This window comes from Mya arenaria, chromosome 11 (genome assembly GCF_026914265.1).
Source record: "Mya arenaria isolate MELC-2E11 chromosome 11, ASM2691426v1".
Taxonomy (NCBI): Eukaryota; Metazoa; Mollusca; class Bivalvia; order Myida; family Myidae; genus Mya; species Mya arenaria.
The window spans coordinates 8,820,779-8,843,763 of NC_069132.1; the positions used below are offsets into that span (position 1 = coordinate 8,820,779).

Genomic DNA, 22,985 nt, shown 5'->3' on the forward strand with positions numbered 1-22,985 from the left:
TTAAAAAAATATTACACGTAGCATGTGTAATAATACGTTTTGGTTCTTGATTTTGTCACATGCAGGCTTACATATTGAGCGTATATAGTAATAAAAATGTGATTCAGTAGCTTTGTTTAGCATCAGATGTGTCGCTTAAATTAGATTGCAATTTGTTGAAGTTCCCCTCCTCCCCAAACAAGATGGAATAAATGTATTGTCTGTTGCTCTGTCACAGTAGTTCTATGTCGCGAAGCTTATTAGTACCATTGTATCAGTACAATTATAGTTATTTCAAAAGAAAAATAATAGAAAAAAATCAAAACAGAAGAAATACATCTGAAGACAAAATTCTCACTGACAATACTTAGACATGTGACTTACCGCCCTTGCCATAGAGGATGTCCCGACGACGCTTCTCCTTAGGAGTTTTGTCGGGCGTGTTCGGCTCGTCCTTGTCATTGTCCTTACTGTCCTTCTCCGAATCCTTCTCAGACTTCGTCATTACTCCAATACTCAGAATTCACATTCCTTTTTAGCCCATCTTAAATTATTTTGTATTATTTACATTCTTATTTTCCCCATGTATTTTGTACTAACCGCACACATACATGTATCATTCCATGGTTAACTAACACTTTTGTTAGGTTTGAGATTTAATTTTTAATCCTTTGCCTTATAAAAACTGGTCATGACAATACGTTAATTCTGTTTAATAAATGGATTTCGGGGCTAAGTCGTATTGATATTAAATCAATTAAACATGCATTTGCCAATGTATTATGCTTCCAATATATTTTGCTACCGATACAGTGTAGCAGCTTGCTATTTTTTGAAAAATTGAGTCGCAATATTTTATTCTTAACAGTACATTGATATGAATTATAATATAAAAGGTTTAATGTAAACAAAACTAATGGGCTTGAAATTGAATTTCGATCGACATTTTTATACATAAAAAGAATATTTATTTCAATTACATAATCTGTAATGTAAGTAGTTACGGTATTTACGTGGAATCGAAAAACATACACAAAGATCATGACCGTCTTCAAAATATTTTCCATAACACATAATGGCCATTGTTATTTATTTATTTAATTTATTGATATTGATTTGAACAATACTGGGTGAAAGGCATGTACCTGTCATCATAATACTCTCCTTTGCTTCTTCTTCTTCGTCTTCTTCTTCTTCTTCTTCTTCTTCTTCTTCTTCTTCTTCTTCTTCTTCTTCTTCTTCTTCTTCTTCTTCTTCTTCTTCTTCTTCTTCTTCTTCTTCTTCTTCTTCCACAAGTAATGGAGGGTCACAAGTGATAAGTCTCAAAGCAGATTAAAACAAAATGTATGTGGTTACACCAGTGCAACCGCAATCCCCGCAATCCCAGCATCGAAGGCTTCCAAGGTGGGGCTGTGACAAGGCTCACGATTTGTTCAGTACCGCTGTTCTGCAGTAGGGGGTCATGTATCTCATGCCTCTTGTTAACACGCCCGGTGAGTGAAAGCTTTGGCTAGGTACAGCGATTAAGTTGTCTACTACCTTGATCGCTTATAGGTCTAGTTTAATCCTTCTATAAGTGCCCCCCCCCCCGCACCCACAAACACACAAACAAAAACAAAACAAAACCTTGTATAGTTTGTATAGTAAATAACCTCTGTGTATTGATCTTTATCTAATTGCTTAATTGTCTTATCAGATCTCCGATCTGAGTATCCTGCTGTGCAGTTTTGGAGGCTTTATAATAGAAATGGACCCTAAATGGCCCTGAGCCAATAAACAAATACACATGAAATACGCCCCTACTGTGACATCAGTGCAATTAATATTCCTTAAACTAGGCCTTTAAGCCCTTTTCCTCCAAATCTGGTGCGGCTCTGCGTTGCACAACTTCAACCGTTGATGTTGGCATGTGTGTAGGAGTCCCCGGCAGTGACAGCATATTCAACTTAAAGGCTTTGTAACAGGCCTCTTGAGTGGCCCTTGTGTATGATGATAAGTTGCGGCTAAGGAAAGATGTGGTGTTAATTGCCCTTTTGGTTGTCATGAGCATTCCAGGAGAGGTTGTTGGTGAGAACAGTTTCTGACTTGATCAACTGCTTGTCATTGATGGTGTGTTCGGCGGGTATGTTCTTCGCTTGTTAGAGATACTGAGGACCTAACGCTTGTCAGGGTTGAACTCCATAAGCCACTTCTTTTCCCAAATGCTGAAGTTTTTCAAGTAGTCGTGTAGGGGCTGAAAATCTGCAGTGGTCTTGATGATCCCATATGTCAATGAGTCATCGGTAAACAGTCTAGTGGTAGACTGAACATACTGTGTCTGGTCATTGATGTACACCAAGAAAGAGAAGTCCGAGAACGGTTCCTTAGTGGACACCTTATGTTACCGGTGCAGACATTGAGGATTTCCATTCAAGAGAGACCCGCTGGCTTCGGTTACTTAGAAAGATTTTGATCCAATCAAATAACTTTTCATACACCACAGTGTCATGATCAGTTGGGACTCACAGGACCGTCGTTTTCTGAAACCGTGTTGGTACAGGCTGATCAATGATGTCGTGGCAGTCGAAGAACTAAATCTGGAACCAAATACAAACCTACTCACAGACTGCATCACGTTTCTGTGGACGATGTGCTCGAGGAGCTTACAGGCCAGCGAAGTTAGGGAAATTGGTCTGTGGTTTGATGGTTTGCTTTTATCCCCTTTTTGAAAATAGCTGAGACGTTTGCTGCTCTCCAGTCTCCAGCTTTGCCTTGTTCCAATGAGTATTGAAAACATAAAAGTAAGTGCTGGTACCAGATAATGTGCTTTTTCAGAAATCGAGAGATTAAAGAGTCAAGTCCGGTGGCTTTGGGAGTTTCAGGACGACATCGGTGGTAACTTGAATAGACGGGGCATCATGGTAAAGTTAAGGAATTCTCCGAGTTCAGGTGGCGGTGTATCACCCTCATTGGTAAAAACTGACGAAAACTGCTTGGTCATTATTTCTGCCATCATGGTGGTGTTAGTAGTTTATACTCCGGGTCCCGGCGTGAGCACATTGAAGGGTCCCAGAGTGACAGTTCAACCACCGCACACTTATCCTGGGCAGAACCAGTACTAGGTGCCTTCACCTCTGCAAGGAACTGACAACTTCTGTACATGCCATGGGCAGTGGTACAGTGCGAATGGTCGTAGAAAGGATTTCATAACCAATCACAACAGAAGTGACCTGGTCCGCCCGGGAATCGAACCCGGGTTGTCCGATTCAGAGTCCAACGCTCTACCAATTGAGCTAACCGGGCAAACTTCTGCCATCATGGTCGCGTCAACGGGTTTTATACAATCATACTTAAGTGGCTAGTTTGTGGTTCAAACTAAAGTTCATTTGGTATGCACAATCTTTTTCATCTGTTAATACCGTTTTAATTAAAGCCGATTTGACTTTTGTTAAGTGCAATAACTTCTCAGCCAATCAAAACCACTCAGATTTCTTAAATGGGCGATACTAAAAGGCTGACCAGAATTCTGACCAAATAGATATGGATGGAAAAGTCTCCAGAAAAAAGGCTGACCAGGATAATCAAAAATGGAATTGAAAATATTTTGATAAAAAAATGAAGTTTTATGTTTTATTTTGAACTTATCCACTAAGAATAGTTTATTTTTATATGTATTTTAAGAATAAAATGTTATTAAATATTGATTTTATAATGATATTAAATAATACAATCAATCATGTCGATGTGCTACATTCTATATCGTTTGTTGTTGTTAAATAATTAACTTATAGGTAACCATTGATATGAATTTAATATGTATATCTTTGTAAATATGAGTAAATGAAACCCTAAATTAAAGTGACTTGCATGGTACTGGTTTTGTGGGCGTGTGAATAATTCACAAACTATTATCAAAAATGCTATTTGTTTTAACTTAGCGTAATTAAGTCAATTTAAGTGCACTCTTCATCTCAATTTGTATATTTTGATACTTGTCAACCATAACACAAACGTTTCAATAATGGTTTTTACTGAATATAGACATGATTTTCTGAACCATAATTAACTAAGTATTGAATCTTTGATGTAGTTTAAAAATCTCCTTGACAACAGAGTTTAACTCTCTAATCCAAGCATTTGAGTAGGTTTAAATATTGAAAACATCATGTACAAATGTATCTTACTATATTTCTTAACACCGCAACATCTAAATATATTTAAATAGCGACTTTAGCTTGGATTGTGTCGATTAATTTAACAACTTGATTACTGTATTGTTGTAATGGAGGCTATTAGGATTTGGCCTGCGTAAGGATGTATTTATACCCAAATAGACTTACGACACATTCATTATTCTTTAGAAAAAATGGCCCTAGGGTCACACTTTATCGACTATCGGGTTGGTTGTCCGGTTAGCACACTGGTAAGCACGCTCACTTTTCACCAAGACGACCCCACGTTCGATTCCCGGCGTGGGCGCATGTGAGTTCGGTATAGGGCCGAACATTTGGTTTTTCACCGCGTTCTCCGATTTCCATCTGTTATACGAAAATGAATTCACAATGCCCCAGAATGTGTTCATGATGATGTAAACACAATTGAAGTAGCCTTTGAAATTCGGAGTTCAGTTTCACCATTATCAGTGTGTGTATACCACGTGATAAATTGCGTCATAAATGCTACGTCGGAAGGCAATATTTTGCTTCGAATAAAGACTTTAAATAAAGATAACTTCACCATTTTTCATCATTTTGAATGAAACATAGGGCAGTTACGCCGCTTACGGGGCCCCGCCTATCTACACTCACTCAATCACTCAATCACTCACTCATGGGCCATGACAAGAGCACCTTCACGTGGCGTGGCCTGGATGTAGTCTATGCATACTTTTCTATCTACAAATAATAAAAAAATCGATCTTCAACTTAACGCTCATATAAATTATAAAGATATCAATACTATATCAAGTAAAAGTTTCCATTTTCATTTTTCTGATGAGCCTTTTGCTGGCCTGGTCAGCATTTTCCATCAGTATATATATATATATATAATCAGCGCTCTGGTCAGCCTTTTAGCACAACACCGTTTTGACTCTTTGTTGGGGGTAAGAACTTCTCAGCCAATCAAACCACTTAGAAATCTTGACCTTGAACTTATCAGTGGAAGAAGAAATGGCACTGACAAGAATATCTCCGATCTTTAAACAGGTATTTTTGCTCCAAAAGTAATTGTTTTGCTTTGAACATGATTGCATTTATTTTATATGATTGCCATTTACCATATTGCTGGACAGGTTTTCCATGACATGTTTGTTAAATCGTGACAGCTCTTTTATAATTCCGGCCTCATTCGTGGACATCAAACATTAAGTAATACAAGTTTTTTTTTGTATGTTGCATGAAATTGCGTTGACCAGTAGATGACGGTCAGCAGTCCAAATATTTGTACGTGGACGAATTTTTTAAAGAGTATTGTGCGGAAATCCTCAGGGGCAGTGGTTACAATTGACTGGTGCATTAAAGCATATCAAATTATTATGTCTAATAAAGTTCATAAAAAACAAGCTAAATTACCATTAAATAATAATTCATTTAAGTTCCATGCACATAAAAGTAAATATCCTACGAACAATTATGTAAGCAGTTAACATTTAGAATACCTTTGTCCATTTCATTTGAAGCTTTTTTACCACAATTAATTTATGAGGTAAAACCTTTTTTCCTTTTTTTTTAGTAGATTTAATACATATTTTTGTGCAAAATACTTTTTTCAATTACTTGGTGAAATATGAATATAATCTTTTATCTGCTTCAAGCATTAAGTATTAAATACAATTTTGATATTTTCAAAGCCTCCCTGTTCTTTGACAAACCCATTTAGATATTAAGGGATTAATAGAATCGCATTTTGAATGTTTATTATTTTAGACTATGAACTCTGAAATATTTAAGTGGTACATGTAGGTTGCCAATTAGCCATATTGTTTTGAGCTCATTAGCTCAAAGGTCAAGGTTAATGTCAACAGTTTTTATAAAAACTGCTCAATGAAACGAGAATTGTAAGACCTAGAACCATGAATTTTCTGTGGTAAGTTGCCCTTGTTCAGTAGAGATGAATGAGGTAAGTAGGCATACCAATTAGTGTGTAGTTATCAGACAGGAGAAGTTCAATCAATTGGCAATTTGCGTCTCATTTGAATAAATAATGTGCATAAAAGGCCAGAAGAGCTTATGCGATTGTAATGTGTACGTAGTATGTGCATCCGAGCGTCCATGTGTTCGTGCGTCCGTGCATCTGTAAACAATTGCTTGTGAACACGATACAGTCTTCAGGTTTGATTGTATCTCGATGAAACTTGTACAGTATCTAGATATCCATTAGAGCTCGGTTCCTTTCGAAAATCAGCCAGATCCGCCCATGCATGCCTAGATTATGGCCCTTGATAGTATAAAAAAATGCTATTGTGTAAACACTAGCTTGTGAACATGATACAGTCTTCAGTTTTGATTGTATATCGATGAAACTTGTACAGTATTTAGATATTCATTAGAGCTCAGTTCCTTTCGAAAACCAGCCAGATCCGACCATGCATGCCTAGATTATGGAACTTGAAAGTATTAAAAAATCAGTTCGTCTGTAAACAATTGCTTGTGAACATGATACAGTCTTCAGTTTTGATTGTATCTCGTTGAAACTTGTACAGTATTTAGATATCCATTTGAACTCGGTTCCTTTTGAAAACCAGCCAGATTTGCCCATGCATGCCTGGATTATGGGTCTTGAAAGTATAAAAAATGCTATTTTAAGCTAAGTCTATTTTTAGCCAAGACTACATGAGGGAAGTCTATTTTTAGCCAAGTTTACATGTAAAGTCACAATTGCTTGTGAAGGTTTGTTCAAATTATGCCCCTGGGGTCATTACTGCCCCCCCCCCCCCCCCATGGATATTGTCTTGCAAGGGACCAGTGCGGCAAATGCAAACGACTTGGGCGACGTTGGCGGAGGCCCAGGGAAGAGTTCAGAAAAGAAGGGACGGAATCCCCCCCCCTCCCCCCTTAAATTGGGAAAGGTTAAAAACCTTTTTGTCTGAAACCACTATGCAAATCCTTGCTATTTGCTATTTTAAACAAGGCTTTAATTAGTGGTCCACTACCATGTATGTTCAAATTATGCCCCTTGGGTCAAAACTGGCACTGCCCTGGGTGTCACAATTTTCCTAGAGATTTATTTAAGAAATATTTTCAAAATCTTCTTGCTTCAAACCTATCAAAGGCCCATACCTTTGATATGTGTTGTGGAGCATCATATGATGCAATTGAAAACATATGAAATAATGCCCCTTGGGCAAAAGCTGGCCACACCCCTTTTGACTTACTTATTAATTTTTAAAGCTACAGTAATGAAATTTTGACCATGTGAACAGTTTTGCAAACAAGCATTAATGTTGTCCTCAGATGTCCTTGACTTAGACCTTTGACCGACTATTTATTTATTTTTAAAGCTACAGAAATGAAATTTTGACGATGAGTACATTTTTAAAAGCAAATATTTTTTACCCTCAGATTACCTTTACTTGGCACATATTAAAATAGTTTATGCAACTAATCTGCTTACAACACTTCCTGTCCTCAGATGTTGAACGTGCAGCGTTTTTAGCTAACCCAAACACTAAAAGTGAACTATATATTTGTTGCCTATTACTCAAACATACATGCTCTGGATTGAAAATGACCACAAGAGCCATGCCAGTAGAGCATAGGCCCTTTTGGGCCTCTTGTTTTGTGTATATGTGTGCGCGCCTGAGTACCTTTTAGCTATGCCTCATTGTTAATGTTCGATACAGAACGTCGTCAACAATTTGACTGTTAACACTCTAGAGGTCACAATTGCGGCACAATCTTAATGAAACTTGGTCAGAATGTTACCCTCAATAAAATCTTGGTCGAGTACGATATTGGGTCATTTTGGGTTAAAAACTAGGTCACCAGGTCAAATTGAAGGAAAAGCTTGTGTACACTATATAGGTCACATGAATGACTGTATCTTCAGGAAACTTGGTCAGAATGTTAATATTTATGATCTCTAGGTCAAGTTCGAATCAGATCATGTGGGGTCAAAAACTAGGTCACCAGGTCAAATTGAAGGAAAAGCTTGTTAACACTGTAGAGGTCACATTTATGACTTATCTTCATGAAAGTTGGTCAGAATGTTTATATTGATAATCTTTAAGTCAAGTTTAAATCTGGGTCATGTGTGGTCCAAAACTAGGTCACCAGGTCAAATTTAAGGAAAAGCTTGCAAGCACTCTTAGAGGTCACATTTATAAATGTTTCTTCATGAATGTTGGTCAGAATGTTTATATACTAATAATCTCTAAGTCAAGTTTAAATCTTGCTCATGTGTGGTCAAAAACTAGGTCATTAGGTCAAATCATAGGAAAAGCTTGTTAGCACCCTAGAGGTCACAGTTATGACTGTTTGTTCATGAAACTTAGTCAGAATGTTTATATTGATTAGCTCTAGGCCAAGTTCGAATCTGGATCATATGCGGTCAAAAACTAGGTCACCAGGTCAAATTTAAGAAAAAGCTTGTTAACACTCTAGAGGTCACATTTAAAAGTCTGTATCTTCATGAAAGTTGGTCATAATGTTTATATTAATAATCTCTAAGTCAAGGTCATGTGTAGTCAAAAACTACTCCTAGTAATTTGGTTTGTCCAGGCTGTTATTTGACCATAAGATAACTTTTCAATATGTTCAACATGAGAAGACGACATGTTGCATGTAAGAGACATAGGTTAACATTATTCAAAGGTTGTGGGATCATGAATCTGGGCTCATTGGTCTTAAATTTTTTCCATTACTGTCATGCAAAGCCGTTCAGTTTCCACAGATTTTAATTTTCGGTCTGTTTTGTTTTGTAGAATGAATCGAAAAGTTGGATTTTTAATTCAAAACCAGACTGCTCTGTGTAATTTTCATCATGTTTCCTAATATTTTTATGTCTCCCCCATTCATGGGGAGACATATTGTTTTTGCCCTGTCCGTCAGTCAGTCATTCCGTCAGTCAGTCTGTACGTCACACTTCATTTTCTCTCAATAACTAAAGAACGCTTGCACCCAGGAACTTCCTACTTGGTATGTTAGTTGGTCATGACTAGTAGATGACCCCTTTTGATTTTGAGATCACTAGGTCAAAGGTCAAGGTCCCTGTGACCTTGATGTGAAGAAACGGTTTCCGCTCAATAACTAAAGATCCTTTGGGTCCAGGAACATCATACTTGGTATGCTAGTTGTTCATGACTAGTAGATGACCCCTATTGCTTTTGAGATCACTAGGTCAAAGGTCAAGGTTACTTTCAGGTAAAAACGATATGTTGGCAGTGACCTAAAAAATGGTTTCTGCTCAATAAATATAGAACGCTTGTACCCAGGAACTTAATACTTAATATGCTAGTTGTTCATGAGTAGTAGATGACTCCTATTGATTTTGAGACCAATAGGTCAAAGGTCAAGGTCACCGTGACCTTGAGGTGAAGAAACAGTTGTACCGCTCAGTAACTAAAGAATGCTTGCACCCAGGAACTTCATACTTGGTATGTAAGTTGATCATGTAGATGCTTGGGCCCAGGAACTTCATACAATACAAACTTTGTTTACATTTTCCAAGATTAATCAACAACACTTTTTTCTATTTACTATTTAATATGGGTGAATAAACCAAACTTCACTGTTGGTTTGTCTCCAGTCCAAAATTACAAATTTTATGTCCATCATTTATTTTTTCTCAGCTACAACCACACAATAGGGGAGACAACCGCTTTTTCAAAAAAGCAATCTCTAGTTGGAATAAGATTTCCGGAAATGGCATTTTAGCTAAAAAAATTCACATATACACTATGAAGGAATGTAAAATTATGCAGCTTGTGAAAAATCAAACATTATAACTAACATGTTTACATTTTGTCTTTTAGGGTCTTGGGAGGGCCTGTAGATATTATTCATCCGCAGCTGTAAGTAGCAGTGAGACTTGTTATTATTTGAATTTGAATGTTCAAACTTGGTAGGCTTAACTGTACATGTATATTGAATTGTTGTCAAGGAAAGGAAATCATTTGTTACACTTTGTTAAAATCATTTTGCTTATTAATGAAATCGCCAATCAGTTTTCAACAAGTACCATGCTTAGATTTAGGATTTGTAGTTTTACAGCGGAATGAACATGATGTCATTATCACACCTGCTGAAAATAAGTTACAATCTAAGACATTTTGAAAATATCAGTATTAGATAAAATCTTAATGGCTTAAAATGGCTACTGGTAAATTGTGTCGCTTGCTCGGCTCTTCATAATCATTCAGATTTTTCCTATGGTACTTTAACTCCTACTCCACACACCAAGCACCAATAAAAATTATATAATATTATTATTGTACTTAATCACCTTTGTTACAAATTTTGAAGCCAAACAGTAACGTGTGGTTTGTTTTAAAAAAACACATTTAAAACTATTCCACTTGTTCTGAAATTGTTATTGACAGAGGTTTTATTTTCAGCCTACAACAAAACTTTTCCTCAATGGGAAATTTGTGGAATCAAAGACAGACAGATGGATAGATCTACACAACCCAGTAGGACATACTTTATTTCGTAGTTCTGGTATATTAGTTAAGCTTAATTGAAATGTTTAGAAATAGTCAAATTAAAGTAAAATGTTGATAACGGTAATGTTATTGTGTGGTGGCCTAGTTTTCATACACTGCTTAATAACTCATGTTTATCTTTGCTAGATTTTATTCTCCTCTGAGATTAAACACAAACACTTTGAATTGATAATGAGTTAAGGCTGACATTGAACGGTGACATTGAACAGTGTTTCTTCATGTCTGCTCATACATTTGCCTCTTGGCTGAATATATGGTCCAATTAATTTATGCTCTGTCATCTTAAATTGTATATCTTAATTAATTAAAGAAGAGAAACAAAACATTATTTGCACAAGTATTAAAAATACATTTAATTTGATGTTATTATTGTTTGCTACATTATAAAAATGCATGCACTGTCTAATGTCTATTGATGATCCCACATGTCAAATGTATGTCCTGCCTGCATATATACAAATAACAAAAATGCAAATATAAAGCATGATAAGAGAAGCGTATTTAAAGAATTTGTCTAGCATTTTAATGAAAAGGAGTGCATTGAAGTTTTGGTTTACTTAATTTATCATAAAATATCAATTAAAACCCATATCTTTCTGACAATATCACATAAATACATGAACAATTGTTTTTAATCCACCAGAGATTTTATTCATAAGTTATGAATATTATCACAAGGTTTGTAATTAGCTTTCTATTGATGTTGGCGGAAATGATAAAAAGTTTAGAACAAAATTACTTCAAAAGTCTTTGTGTCATGTAAATTGTAAGAAATGTTTATTTTTGCTTAACAAAATAATTAAATTGCATTGGCCTAGTTGCTGACTTAACCACTTAGTAAAGCAAAAATAAATAATAACTTTCTTTGGCATAAATGTCTCTTTGCTAACCATTGCACATTCGTGAACTGCTTACAAAATGAAATTTTAGTAATCATTTTCAAGTTTTCTGAAGTTTTCATCAAGGACCTTCCAAATCAACAACTCAAAATTCATCCTGTAATTCAGGTGTAAGTTGACATATCACAGAACTTAGATATAAGTTGTATTTTCCTAAAGTAATTGCCTAGTTTGTTTGTGCAGGTGTCACTGATGTGTCATGAGACACTGTGTTGGAAACATGGTAATGTAACATTAAAGTATGATTATTAAATTAGTATCTATACAAGGTTATATAATCCTACATGTGTCCTAATAAGGCAACAAACGAGGTGATAACACGGGTCCCCCAAGCAACCCAGGCTGAGATGCAGGCAGCAGTGGACTCGTGCAAGCAGACTTTCAAGAAATGGTCTCAGACAACTGTCCTCACACGCCAACAGTGCATGTTCCGCTTCCAGGATCTCATCAAGAAAAATATGGTGCGTACAGGACACATGCAATATGTACCCTTACAGGGGAATATGTCCATTTAAACACTAGTATGGATTGGTTGGCAGATTTCCAAACTTTGTCCTTTGAGAATTAAAAATGATAATCAAATTTATTATATACCCATTATAAATCCACACACAATACATATCACAAAATATGGTAGTCCGTATTCCACTCCAGTGCAATATGGCCGTATTCCACTCTTGTGACGTCACGTCATAACAAGTATCGTTGCGCGATGTTAAAATGATGTCATAAAAAACAAATAGTGTGTCGTTAAAATGACATTTATTATGAAAACATGTGGCTTTTAAGTGATACAACCAGTAATGTATATAATAAAAGGGTTGTTAGTTCTGCGCTTTGATCAGGAATGTCTGCTTGCGCCTCGTGAAATCCTAATCTGCAAAAATCCACTCGAGTCGAATACAACCTCAAAACGCAGTACTAATAACCCTATTATACAAAAAAACCTGTCTTTTGATAAAACATATATTGGTAAAGAATGTATTGCCAATTTGGGTTCAGTTGCAGGAATAGCTGTATGAATGTAGACAGGTGGCATTTGAATGTAGTTATTTCAAGGTTCCGTCACTTGCTTTTCTTTCGAAAGAAAACTACAGTAAAACTGCGATTGCTTGAGGTCGCAGGGGACTGAGCCTAAACCTCGAGGGAACCGATGTTTCGAACGACCCGATTTTCAATTCTCCAGTCTGTTATGAAATATATTTCAGTGTATTTCAAGTATGAAGTAGTCTGTTTACTAAGACACCAATTATGTGTTGCATTGTGGAAATCGCTCATATGTTCAAAGGCTGTCGTTTACTATAATTATGTATATTAAATATAAAATGTAAAAGAAATATCAATAAATCAATAAATCAATTTTTTTTACAAAATGGCCATATTGCAAAGCAAAGTGCCAAAAAGGAATTATTTTCAGAGATTCCGATGTTGAATTGATACGGTAGTGTTTATTCCTATTTTTATTACTCATTTACATTTCTCACAATTAACTTCTCGTCATTTACGTCTCATCTTCTAAAATGCCCATATCAACTAATATCTGTCATGCGTAAACAGTGTTAAACGGTTTTTCACACCTTATCAATTGCCTTTCAACTATCATTGCAATTTTTACAACTTGCGAAAATTTGGATACCTAGCAATTGTTTGTTTATTTTGGAACACGCGTCCAGGAAAACGTGTGAAATTATGTCCTCGAGGGAGCCATAAGGTTTTGTGCATGAATTGTGTACTTGGGACCGAGAATATTGCTCGACTCCTTGACATAATTAGGTTTCGATGCAGCGTAGGTATATTTTATATGAAAATAGAAGGAAAAAAGTTTGGGACCAAGCTCCGACCTCGAGGGAACGCCGGTTCTCGAACGACCGCTTGTTCGAAAGACCGCAGTTTTACTGTACTGTATTTGTGTGGATGTGGTATCTGACAATAAAACTCCAAATTAAGAAGCACTTGTATATTTTAGGGTGAACTGGCCAAGTCTATCACCCTGGAGCAGGGCAAGACTCTGGTTGATGCGGAGGGAGATGTCATGAGGGGACTCCGTATGTACACAATTGCTATTTGTAGTTTGACTATCTGGCAAAAAGGCTTTTTATACGCCCGAAGGGTCGTATTATGTTATGGCCTCCATCGTCTGTCCGTCCGTTAGCAATTCCGTGTCCGGGCCATAACTTGGTAACTAATAAAGCGATTTTTAAATAACCTTATACAAATCATCACTGCATTAAAAGGATGTGTCGCGCGCAATTTCCATGTTCATACCTCAAAGACTAGAATCACCATGGGGGTGCGTTAGCAAATCCGTGTCCGGGCCACAACTTGGTCACTAATAAAGTCATTTTCAAATAACTTTATACAAAGCATCATTACATTAAAAGGATGTGTCGCGTGCAATTTCCAGGTCCATACCTCAAACACTAGAATCACCATGGGGGGGGGACGTTAGCAATTCCATGTCCAGGCCATAACTGGGTTACTACTAAAGCAATTTTCAAATAACTTTATACAAATCATCTCTACATTAAAAGGATTTGTCAAGCATGCTTTCCAGGTCCGTACCTCAAGGGCTAATTTCACTGGGGGGCGTTAGCAATTCCCTGTCCGGGCCATAACTTGGTAACTAATAAAGCGATTTTCAAATAACTTTATACAAATCATCACTACATTAAAAGGATGTGTCGCGCGCAATTTCCAGATCCATACCTCAAAGACTAGAATCACCATGGGGGTGCGTTAGCAAATCCGTGTCCATGCCACAACTTGGTCACTAATAAAGTCATTTTCAAAAAACTTTATACAAAGCATCATTACATTAAAAGGATGTGTCGCGCGCAATTTCCAGGTCCATACCTCAAACACTAGAATCACCATGGGGGGGACGTTAACAATTCCATGTCCAGGCCATAACTGGGTTACTACTAAAGCAATTTTCAAATAACTTTATACAAATCATCTCTACATTAAAAGGATTTGTCAAGCATGCTTTTCAGGTCCGTACCTCAAAGGCTAATTTCACTGGGGGGCGTTAGCAATTCCGTTTCAATATTGGAAGTTTAAGCCTTTGTTGTAAACACTTCACACCTAGTAAGCAGTATACTAGCATAACCTAAATGTTTATTTAAGACCTCAAGCCGATTCTTCTTCGGGCGTATTATGCTCCGGTTCGCGGTGCTCTTGTTTAAAATTACTTTTAACTCTTGTATTTTAACTCTTAGACTGTTTCATTACATCATTAATATTTGTATGAGGTTATTTGTACCTGATATTTGTTTTCAGGTTCAATTAAAAAATAGTTTTGGGAGCAGGAATTTTAAGTGTTGTTATCCAAATACAAATCCAGTCTGTGCTTATTATGCCCCCGAAGGTGGGCATATTAAAATCGCACCGTCCGTGTGTCCGGCTCAATAACTGGTGTCCGGGCTGTAACTTTCTCTCTTGTATGGACAGATTTTAAAAAAACTTGTGTTTGCCATACCAAGACGACGTGTCCTTAGCATGACCCGTGTCCCTACCTCTAAGGTCAAGGTCACACTTAGTGTTTATTCACAATGGAATGCTGCATATAAGTACATAGAGTATAGGTTGTCGTGTCCGGGCTATAACTTTCCCTTGTATGGACAGATTTTAAAATAACTTGCTACATGTGTTCGACATACCAAGACTACGTGTCATGTGCAAGACCCGTTCCCTACCTCTAAGGTCAAGGTCACACTTAGTGTTTATTCACAATGGAATGCTGCATATGAGTACAAAGAGTATAGGTTGTCGTGTCCGGGCTGTTATTTTCTTTTGTATGGACAGATTTTAAAATGACTTTCCACATGTGTTTGACATACCATGATGACGTGTCGCGTGCAAGACCCATGTCCATACCTCTAAGGTCAAGGTCACACTTAGGTGTTTATTCACAATGGAATGCTGCATATAAGGACATAGAGTATAGGTTGTCGTGTCCGGCCTGTAACTTTCTCTTGTATGGACAGATTTTAAAATAACTTGCCACATGTGTTTGATATACCAAATTGATGTGTTGGGTGCAAGACCCATGTCCCTACCTCTAAGGTGAAAGATACACTTAGTGTTTATTCACAATGGAATGCTGAATATAAGGACATAAGAGTGTAGGTTGTCAAGTATGGGTGGTATTTTTTTTATGTTCAGTGGCAATTTAAAATAACTTGCCATATGTATTTAACACGTAAAGGCAAGGTCAACTTTTCATGTACTGACCTTGTTCATGGGTCAATGTCACATTCGGGGCATTCGTCACATACTGTGACAGCTCTTGTCAATAATCTTTTTTCTGTTTATTTTTGTAGAAAGCAAATGTAAAGCTTTGTATTGTAATATGTTTTGTGTGCTATTTAAAACAAGGAGTCATGGGCCTAGACGTAAAACCAGGAAGTCCTAAACAATTGACTAGCCTAAAACTTCCGGATCCTGAAGAGCCACCCTATGGCTGAATGACATCCGTTAAGAATTTCCTGGGTAGAATACTGGGTAGCATCATGAAATTAATATTACAGAGGTGGTTGAGCACTGCTGTAGCATCACGTCCCTCCAACTTGGGGAGACAATGACTGGAATCGCCAAGGACATGGACACATACACCATCCGAGTCCCTCTAGGGGTCACCGCTGGCATTACACCTTTTAACTTCCCTGCCATGATTCCTCTCTGGGTAAACAAAGAGCATCCATTATTTGTGATGTTTGATATGAAAATAATTTCATTGAGTGATTTATCATGAATTCCTAATCAAATAAACATTATGTTGAAGAGTATTTTGTTTAGTTTAACTAGTTTTATTACTAATAATAGTATGTCAAGTGATAGCGTTGAATTAGATAAATAATGAAACAGAATGTATTAATATCATTTATATTATGAAGTGTAATGCATTACAATTTATAAATTTAACAGAATTAAGAAGTAACCTAATCAGACTATATTCTGTTTAGTTTGTTTGATCACTGTTGTTGTTTTTAACTTAAAACAGTTATTTATAGTTTTAACAGAATATCAGAGATTCATCAGAAAGTGATATAAAATTGTTTTGACCTTTAGTTAGTTATGTAAAACTTGTAGGCTGTAACAATCCCAGCAAATTAAAAAGCTCCTTTGCTCATTTATTTGCCCAGATGTTCCCGACAGCCCTGATCACAGGAAACACCATGGTGCTGAAGCCATCGGAGCGTGACCCTGGATGTACCATGCTCCTAATGCAGTTAATGCAGGACGCTGGATTTCCCGATGGCTGCGTTAACGTCATACATGGGGCACATGATGGTACGTGTAATTGCATGGGAGAAGGCTTCACTGATTGGTTCATTAGTTTGGAATGCAGTTCAAATAAGTATGTGACAATGAATTCAAGGATAAGTAGATGGGCATATTTTTCTTAAGCAGGAGGTGCTTTGAATCATACTCGTTATGTAGGAAAACATGCATGTTATTTGAGCTGTATCTTGGGTCGTATTTAATATAATTCTTATCCTAAGACAAATAATATTAAGTGAAATATAAGGTGGTTGTTGAATACAGCCGTGGATATATTCAAACTAAAACTACATATCAAGACTTTTGTAACTCGTTCTATTTGATATGGATTTAGGCCTGTGTTGTGCTGAGCCCTCAAAGTATTGGCATTTTGATTGTACATTTCTAGGGTTTGAAATCTGTTTTGTATCTTGGCCATATATTCATGCATGAGATTATCTTTTACAGCTGTGAATTTCATCTTGGATGACCCAGACATCAAAGCTGTCTCATTTGTGGGGTCAGACCAGGCTGTAAGTATCTATTATCATAAACTCTGAGAAATAATGTCAAAATTGAAATTTATTTCTCCTTTGTTGGTTGATCCATCAATTTGTCTGTCCCAGGACAACTGGACTTTGATTCTGTTGATGTTACCTAGAAATGCCGAGGGCGGTGATATCTGTTGTCAAATTTGCTGGTGTTTTATTCAGACAATTGTAAATCCATTGATGGATTCATGGGAATTTTGATATTATTAGGGCCTCGAAAAATATGCTACGTTTTTATAACATTTTTAGTGAATTTTTGTTTATAACAAAATATTGTTTGCTTTTTTGATATTTTAATATCATGATAATACAAATACGCTGCTTATCCAGAGCTCTGACTCGTAACTTATTTTATGGAGGTCACTGGGAAGTATGTTGATACATGCTGACATGCAAGGTGTATATTTTGCCTTTGCTTCTTTTTGCAGTTGCAAAAATATATTTGATGAATTTAAGTTTTAATAACATACAGTGCAAACTCGCTATGTCGACGTCGGATATGTTGACTTTCCGGTTATGTCGACTTTTTTCTCCAGTCCCGAATTTATTCCTTCTTATTCTATATAAAATAAATCTGCTTGTGTCGACTTTTTCTATCTCGATTTGTTCGCTATGTCGACCTCCTATTTCAGTCCCAGTGGTCGAATTTCACACATTTCCCTTGTCCCTTATGTCGAACTGTAGATCGAGGTGTAGGTGTAAAAGTTGTCATGGAGGCTTGCGGCATGTTGCTAAATTACCGTGTGTGTCAAAATAACAAACTTTCATAATTGGAGGTTAATGGGTTAGCGTGAATAATTAATTAAAGGTGTTTGTTTATGTTTTTGATTACAGTCTTTTATTGATCAAGCAATACATTAAAACGCACAATTTAAATCGACAAAGACATCATCGTAAAAAATCGTCAACATTGAAAGTTACGTGACGAAGTAATTTCTCTATACTGCACGTAGAACACAAACGGGCATAACATATGTGCTTTACCATTTTCTTACAATATACAAGTGTATGCAATTGTGGTTTAATATTTAATTTGTGTAATCTGTAAACGTGAATAAAATTAATTTGGCACAAATAATTCATTTTTGTATCACTTTATTTTTAAATAATACGTTTGCTGTTTCCACGACCGTAAAAACACCGTTGAATTCCAGTTGGATGTCGGACATGTATCAAACTCATATGTGTTTGGATTGGTTATACTTTTTGTATTTCGGATGTGTCAAATGTTCGTTATCTCGACTTTTTTCCCTAGGTCCCGACAAAGTCGACATAACGAGTTTGGACTGTATTTTCATTCTTTTGAGTTCACACATAATCATGCAGTCAATGTTGTTTTATTCAGGGAAAGTACATTTACGAGAGGGGATCAAAGAATGGAAAACGAGTGCAGTCCAACATGGTAAGATGGGAAACCAAATACATGTAGCTTTAATTTGTAAATAAATATCATATTGAGATATTAATAAAAGTGAAATTAACTCTTGTCTACCATACAAGCTCCCATACTATTCATATATTTTTTTTATCTGAAAGAAAACCCCCCACTATTTTGTGCTATCAAGTGCATTACCAACACTATTCTCATACTGATTCATCCATAGCTTCAAAACAAAAGTGTAGAAATGCTGTGTGTTTTCCAGGGTGCCAAGAACCACGGTGTAGTGATGCCGGATGCTAACAAAGAAAATACTCTGAACCAGGTGGTTTATACAACCTTATTTGGATATTAACTGTAAAATGAAAACAAACTTGGGACAACACTGTTTGTAAAATACTGTTGAAATAGAAGAATAGGTTATATTAGGAAGTCTCTACAGTCTACATGTACATCTGATATTCATTATGAAATAGACTTAAACTTCCTTTACATTTATAATCTTACATTGTCATCTAATTCAAACATGAAACAAGTTTATTAAAAGCCTTCAGCAATGTTGTATTAAATTGGCATTAGCATTTTGTCCTGATGAAAAATATATTGATGTTAAAGTTGGTTGGAGCGGCTTTTGGAGCAGCAGGCCAGAGGTGCATGGCCCTATCTACAGCAGTGTTTGTAGGAGAAGCCAAAAACTGGATCCCAGAACTGGTAGAGAGGGCCAAGAAGTTGCGAGTGAATGCTGGGGACCAGCCAGATACTGACTTGGGCCCAGTGATCTCACCGGAGTCAAAGAAACGAGTGTGTGATCTTGTACAGTCGGGAGTAGATGAGGGAGCTTCTCTCTTGCTTGACGGTAGAAATGTCAAAGTGCCTGGATATGAAAATGGAAACTTTGTTGGACCATGCATCCTCCACAATGTCAAGGTATGGCAGAACTCTCATTTTTACTCATAAAGTAATTATATGTTCACCATATCTCTGCTCAGGTGTAAGATTATAGGAACATTTTTTTATATTTCTTCAAATTTCTCATAGCATTTGCTTATGATATGTGAACAACCAACACAAATTTCTCGCTATGTGTCCTGACACATTTCAGCAGTTTTCCCGATTACATTCCAGCCAAACATGAAGTGTTACACGGAGGAGATATTCGGACCAGTGTTGGTCAGTTTGGAGGTGGACACTTTGGATGATGCCATCAACGTCATTAACAACAATCCTTATGGCAATGGCACGGCCATTTTCACTAACAATGGGGCAACTGCGAGAAAGTTCACCAACGAGATAGACGTTGGCCAGGTGGGCGTCAATGTGCCCATTCCCGTCCCTCTTCCCATGTTCTCCTTCACAGGATCTCGCGGCTCATTCCTCGGGGACACCAACTTCTATGGCAAGCAGGTCAGTATAATAGCAGTGATGTTCCTTTGTAATACAGACACAAATTAGCTACGTTAGCTACCACCTCAAACCTTATAGTGATTTTAGCTTATATTCCTTAAATATATTTTCATGAAGCAAGTAATACTTTAACTAAATGAGCAAACTTGAATTGATGTACTAAATGTTTGTTTGGCCTTTACATTTTGAACACTTATTTGTTCAGGTCCTACAAATATTGATACAGATCAAAATAGACATGTCTTAATTTTTGTTGTCATATTCATTACACATTTTCTGTTTGCAGGGCTTGAACTTTTACACTCAGATGAAGACAGTGACCCAGATGTGGAGAGATGAGGATGCCACTGATACCAAGCCAGCAGTTGCTATGCCCACCATGAAGTAAAACATGCTCTTTAGAAAGTGAGGTGAACTTTGGGTTGAATTAACAACTCCTACTGCAGTTATGAACAAAAACTGTTTCGTTTTGAAGCCATTTGTTTGGCCCATGAAAAATTATTGTTATGGTTACAAATCTGGAATGTTTTGTAAATCATGTGCACCATTTAATATTTGGATTTTCTTTTAATATTTAAGGATGGTGTTTCTTGTCATAAAGTTACTTTTTCAAATCATGATTCACTTTTGAATGTGTTATGTTTTGTGTTTTGTGAACTACTCAACCTGCAAGTCATGTGATATTTGTATATATTGACTATACAAGCATACATTACAGATGTTTTTTCATATGTGTGCATTTTACTGTTATGAGTGTATGAATTAACTGTTATGGATTGAAAAACTGAACGGCTATGGATATTATTTTTTCCGTAAGATTTGAATTTATAGAACTTGTTTGATTGAACATAATTTTGTTTATTGCGTGCCACCAGTATTCAAACAGATCTGTTAATAAAGTACTATCAGTGTCTTTACTTTTGTTACCCTTACATTTGTGCAAGTCAGGGTATTTATTCATTTTGATAGTGTCCCCAAAAACGAATATTTACACCTCAACTTCCATTCCTTAAATGAACTGCCTTTTGGCAATTGCGGTTATCATCCGATGAACGCAACATCTTTGGATATGTTCGGATCGCAATTCATCGCATAACAATATACATGGATTTTTTTTATCTTGTTATTGTTTGTATTGTGTCAGCAGGTGCCGTAAAATTTAGATCAACATTTTAGATTTTTTAATTTTAAGTTTAAAAGTGATTTCAAGTTCTTGATCTTTTCTCATGTTATTGTGACGTCGTTTGATAAAATGTTTCCGGTTACAATCGGATTACTGAAAGTTTTTCTTAAATAAAATGAAGTATTGTTTTAACAATTCTTGAATGAAATAATGAACAATTAATGTAAATACAAGTAATGAATTGCGGGATTGATGTCATTATCGGGGATATGAAGGCAGTTGGGCTGGTCAGAGTATACGTGGAGTCCCCACACACTTTGACCAGCCAAATTGCGTTCATACCCCGAAAATGACATCAACCCCGCAATTCATTACTTAATCAATTATATGCATATGTTTCAATACTTTGTGTTGTGAAGTGAAGGAATTATAAACATATTTACTCATTATGCACATGTCATAAGGTGTACTGTGAATTCACCAGCAGCAGGTCGGTGTCCACTAAGTTGTCAATGCTCTAACATGAGAAGCTTTTGTTCGATCATCAACATGTGTATGATCAGAATATCTAGGCCAGGTCACCAGTCACTCCATAGTATGGGCCTTGAATTGCTTTCATTACACCAACTTTAAACAATGATTATAATTTTTAGAGTTACCATTTATCTTGTGACAGTTTGACACTCTTATTTATTTGAGAGAAAAGGTTTAGGCATTGTTATAGACATTGAGTTGTCATCTTTGTTGGCGTTGTCATGCAAAACCTGTTCTGTTGGCCATAATCAAGAAGCCTTCAAAATCCTTGCCAAAAAGCTGAACTTCGTAGCCAGCTTCATCTGTTTGAGATATTCTGATTTGTTGAGTTATGCCCCTTACTGAGTGAAAGACGAACTAACGAGGGTTGGCAGTCTGTTGCAGTGCTCATGTTTCTTATTAAAAAATCAAGTTTACAGTGGGTATAAAGATTTCCTTGACAGTCTGCATGGACAGATAGTGATGTGCTGTTTATCTGCTCATGCCTTAAGGTTGCACTCTTACTCCCCCAAAAATATTAACACATTTAATACAATTGTTTTAATATACCAAAAAACAATGATTTTTTTTCGAAAACAATGGTTCTAATGATGGATACTGAGTTTAATTTAAATGAAATGTGCAGAAAACTTGGTATTGCTACCTTATGAGACGATAGTAGATCGCAGTAAATCTTTCACCATTCTATCAATGTTGGTTACAATATTTATGGGTATCATATCTGAGAAAGGATTTATATTCAACCTGATCGCCTTATTGACTTCTGAATTCTGGCCCTTTCATTTTCAAAATTTGACCAAATTGTCCCCTCCCGAGGGACCTTCCCATCTTTTTGTTTTTTGTAAAAAAAATGATGAAATTGTCTGCTCTCTCCCGTCAACATTTCCTATCCAGTCTTTCCTTTACTTAGATACAAACTTAGTTACAATGTTGATGGGCAACATATCTCTGACAAGCCTGATAACCAGCCTGATCACTTCAGAGTTATTGACCTTAAATTATAAAAATCTTGCCTGCTTAGACTATTGACCATTCACTTAAACAATTTGCCAGCCTTTACAAATATTGATTGTAATTAATATCTCAATAAGATCAATATCTACTACTTATTATATGAAGAATTTGTTCCTGTGTACTGATGGCTACTTCAACAGCTCTGTCTTGCCTGTGAACAATTTGACTGTGATTAAGGTTACTAGTGTTAAAGCATGTG

General features: G+C 36.4%; 1 protein-coding gene across 1 annotated transcript; it reads left to right on the plus strand.

Annotated features, from left to right (window-relative positions):
- Window positions 1-5,056: 5,056 nt before the first annotated feature.
- On the plus strand, window positions 5,057-21,028 carry LOC128209645 (probable methylmalonate-semialdehyde dehydrogenase [acylating], mitochondrial). Its single transcript, XM_052913770.1, has 13 exons — window positions 5,057-5,165; window positions 9,932-9,970; window positions 10,514-10,588; window positions 11,820-11,981; window positions 13,487-13,565; window positions 16,050-16,204; window positions 16,665-16,812; window positions 17,251-17,315; window positions 18,679-18,735; window positions 18,977-19,036; window positions 19,327-19,638; window positions 19,837-20,115; window positions 20,402-21,028. Exons 1-13 carry the CDS (start codon window positions 5,130-5,132, stop codon window positions 20,501-20,503), a joined length of 1,569 nt encoding a protein of 522 aa, XP_052769730.1. The 5' UTR covers window positions 5,057-5,129; the 3' UTR covers window positions 20,504-21,028.
- Window positions 21,029-22,985: the final 1,957 nt, after the last annotated feature.

What these genes read in the sequence shown, in the direction of transcription:
- LOC128209645 (XM_052913770.1), top strand. Translation starts at nt 5,130, where the DNA reads ATGGCACTGACAAGAATATCTCCGATCTTTAAACAG. An exon ending in CTGCCATGATTCCTCTCTGG is followed by an intron (nt 16,205 to 16,664) that starts GTAAACAAAGAG and finishes TTATTTGCCCAG; the next exon opens with ATGTTCCCGACAGCCCTGAT. An exon ending in AAGAAAATACTCTGAACCAG is followed by an intron (nt 19,037 to 19,326) that starts GTGGTTTATACA and finishes TTGATGTTAAAG; the next exon opens with TTGGTTGGAGCGGCTTTTGG.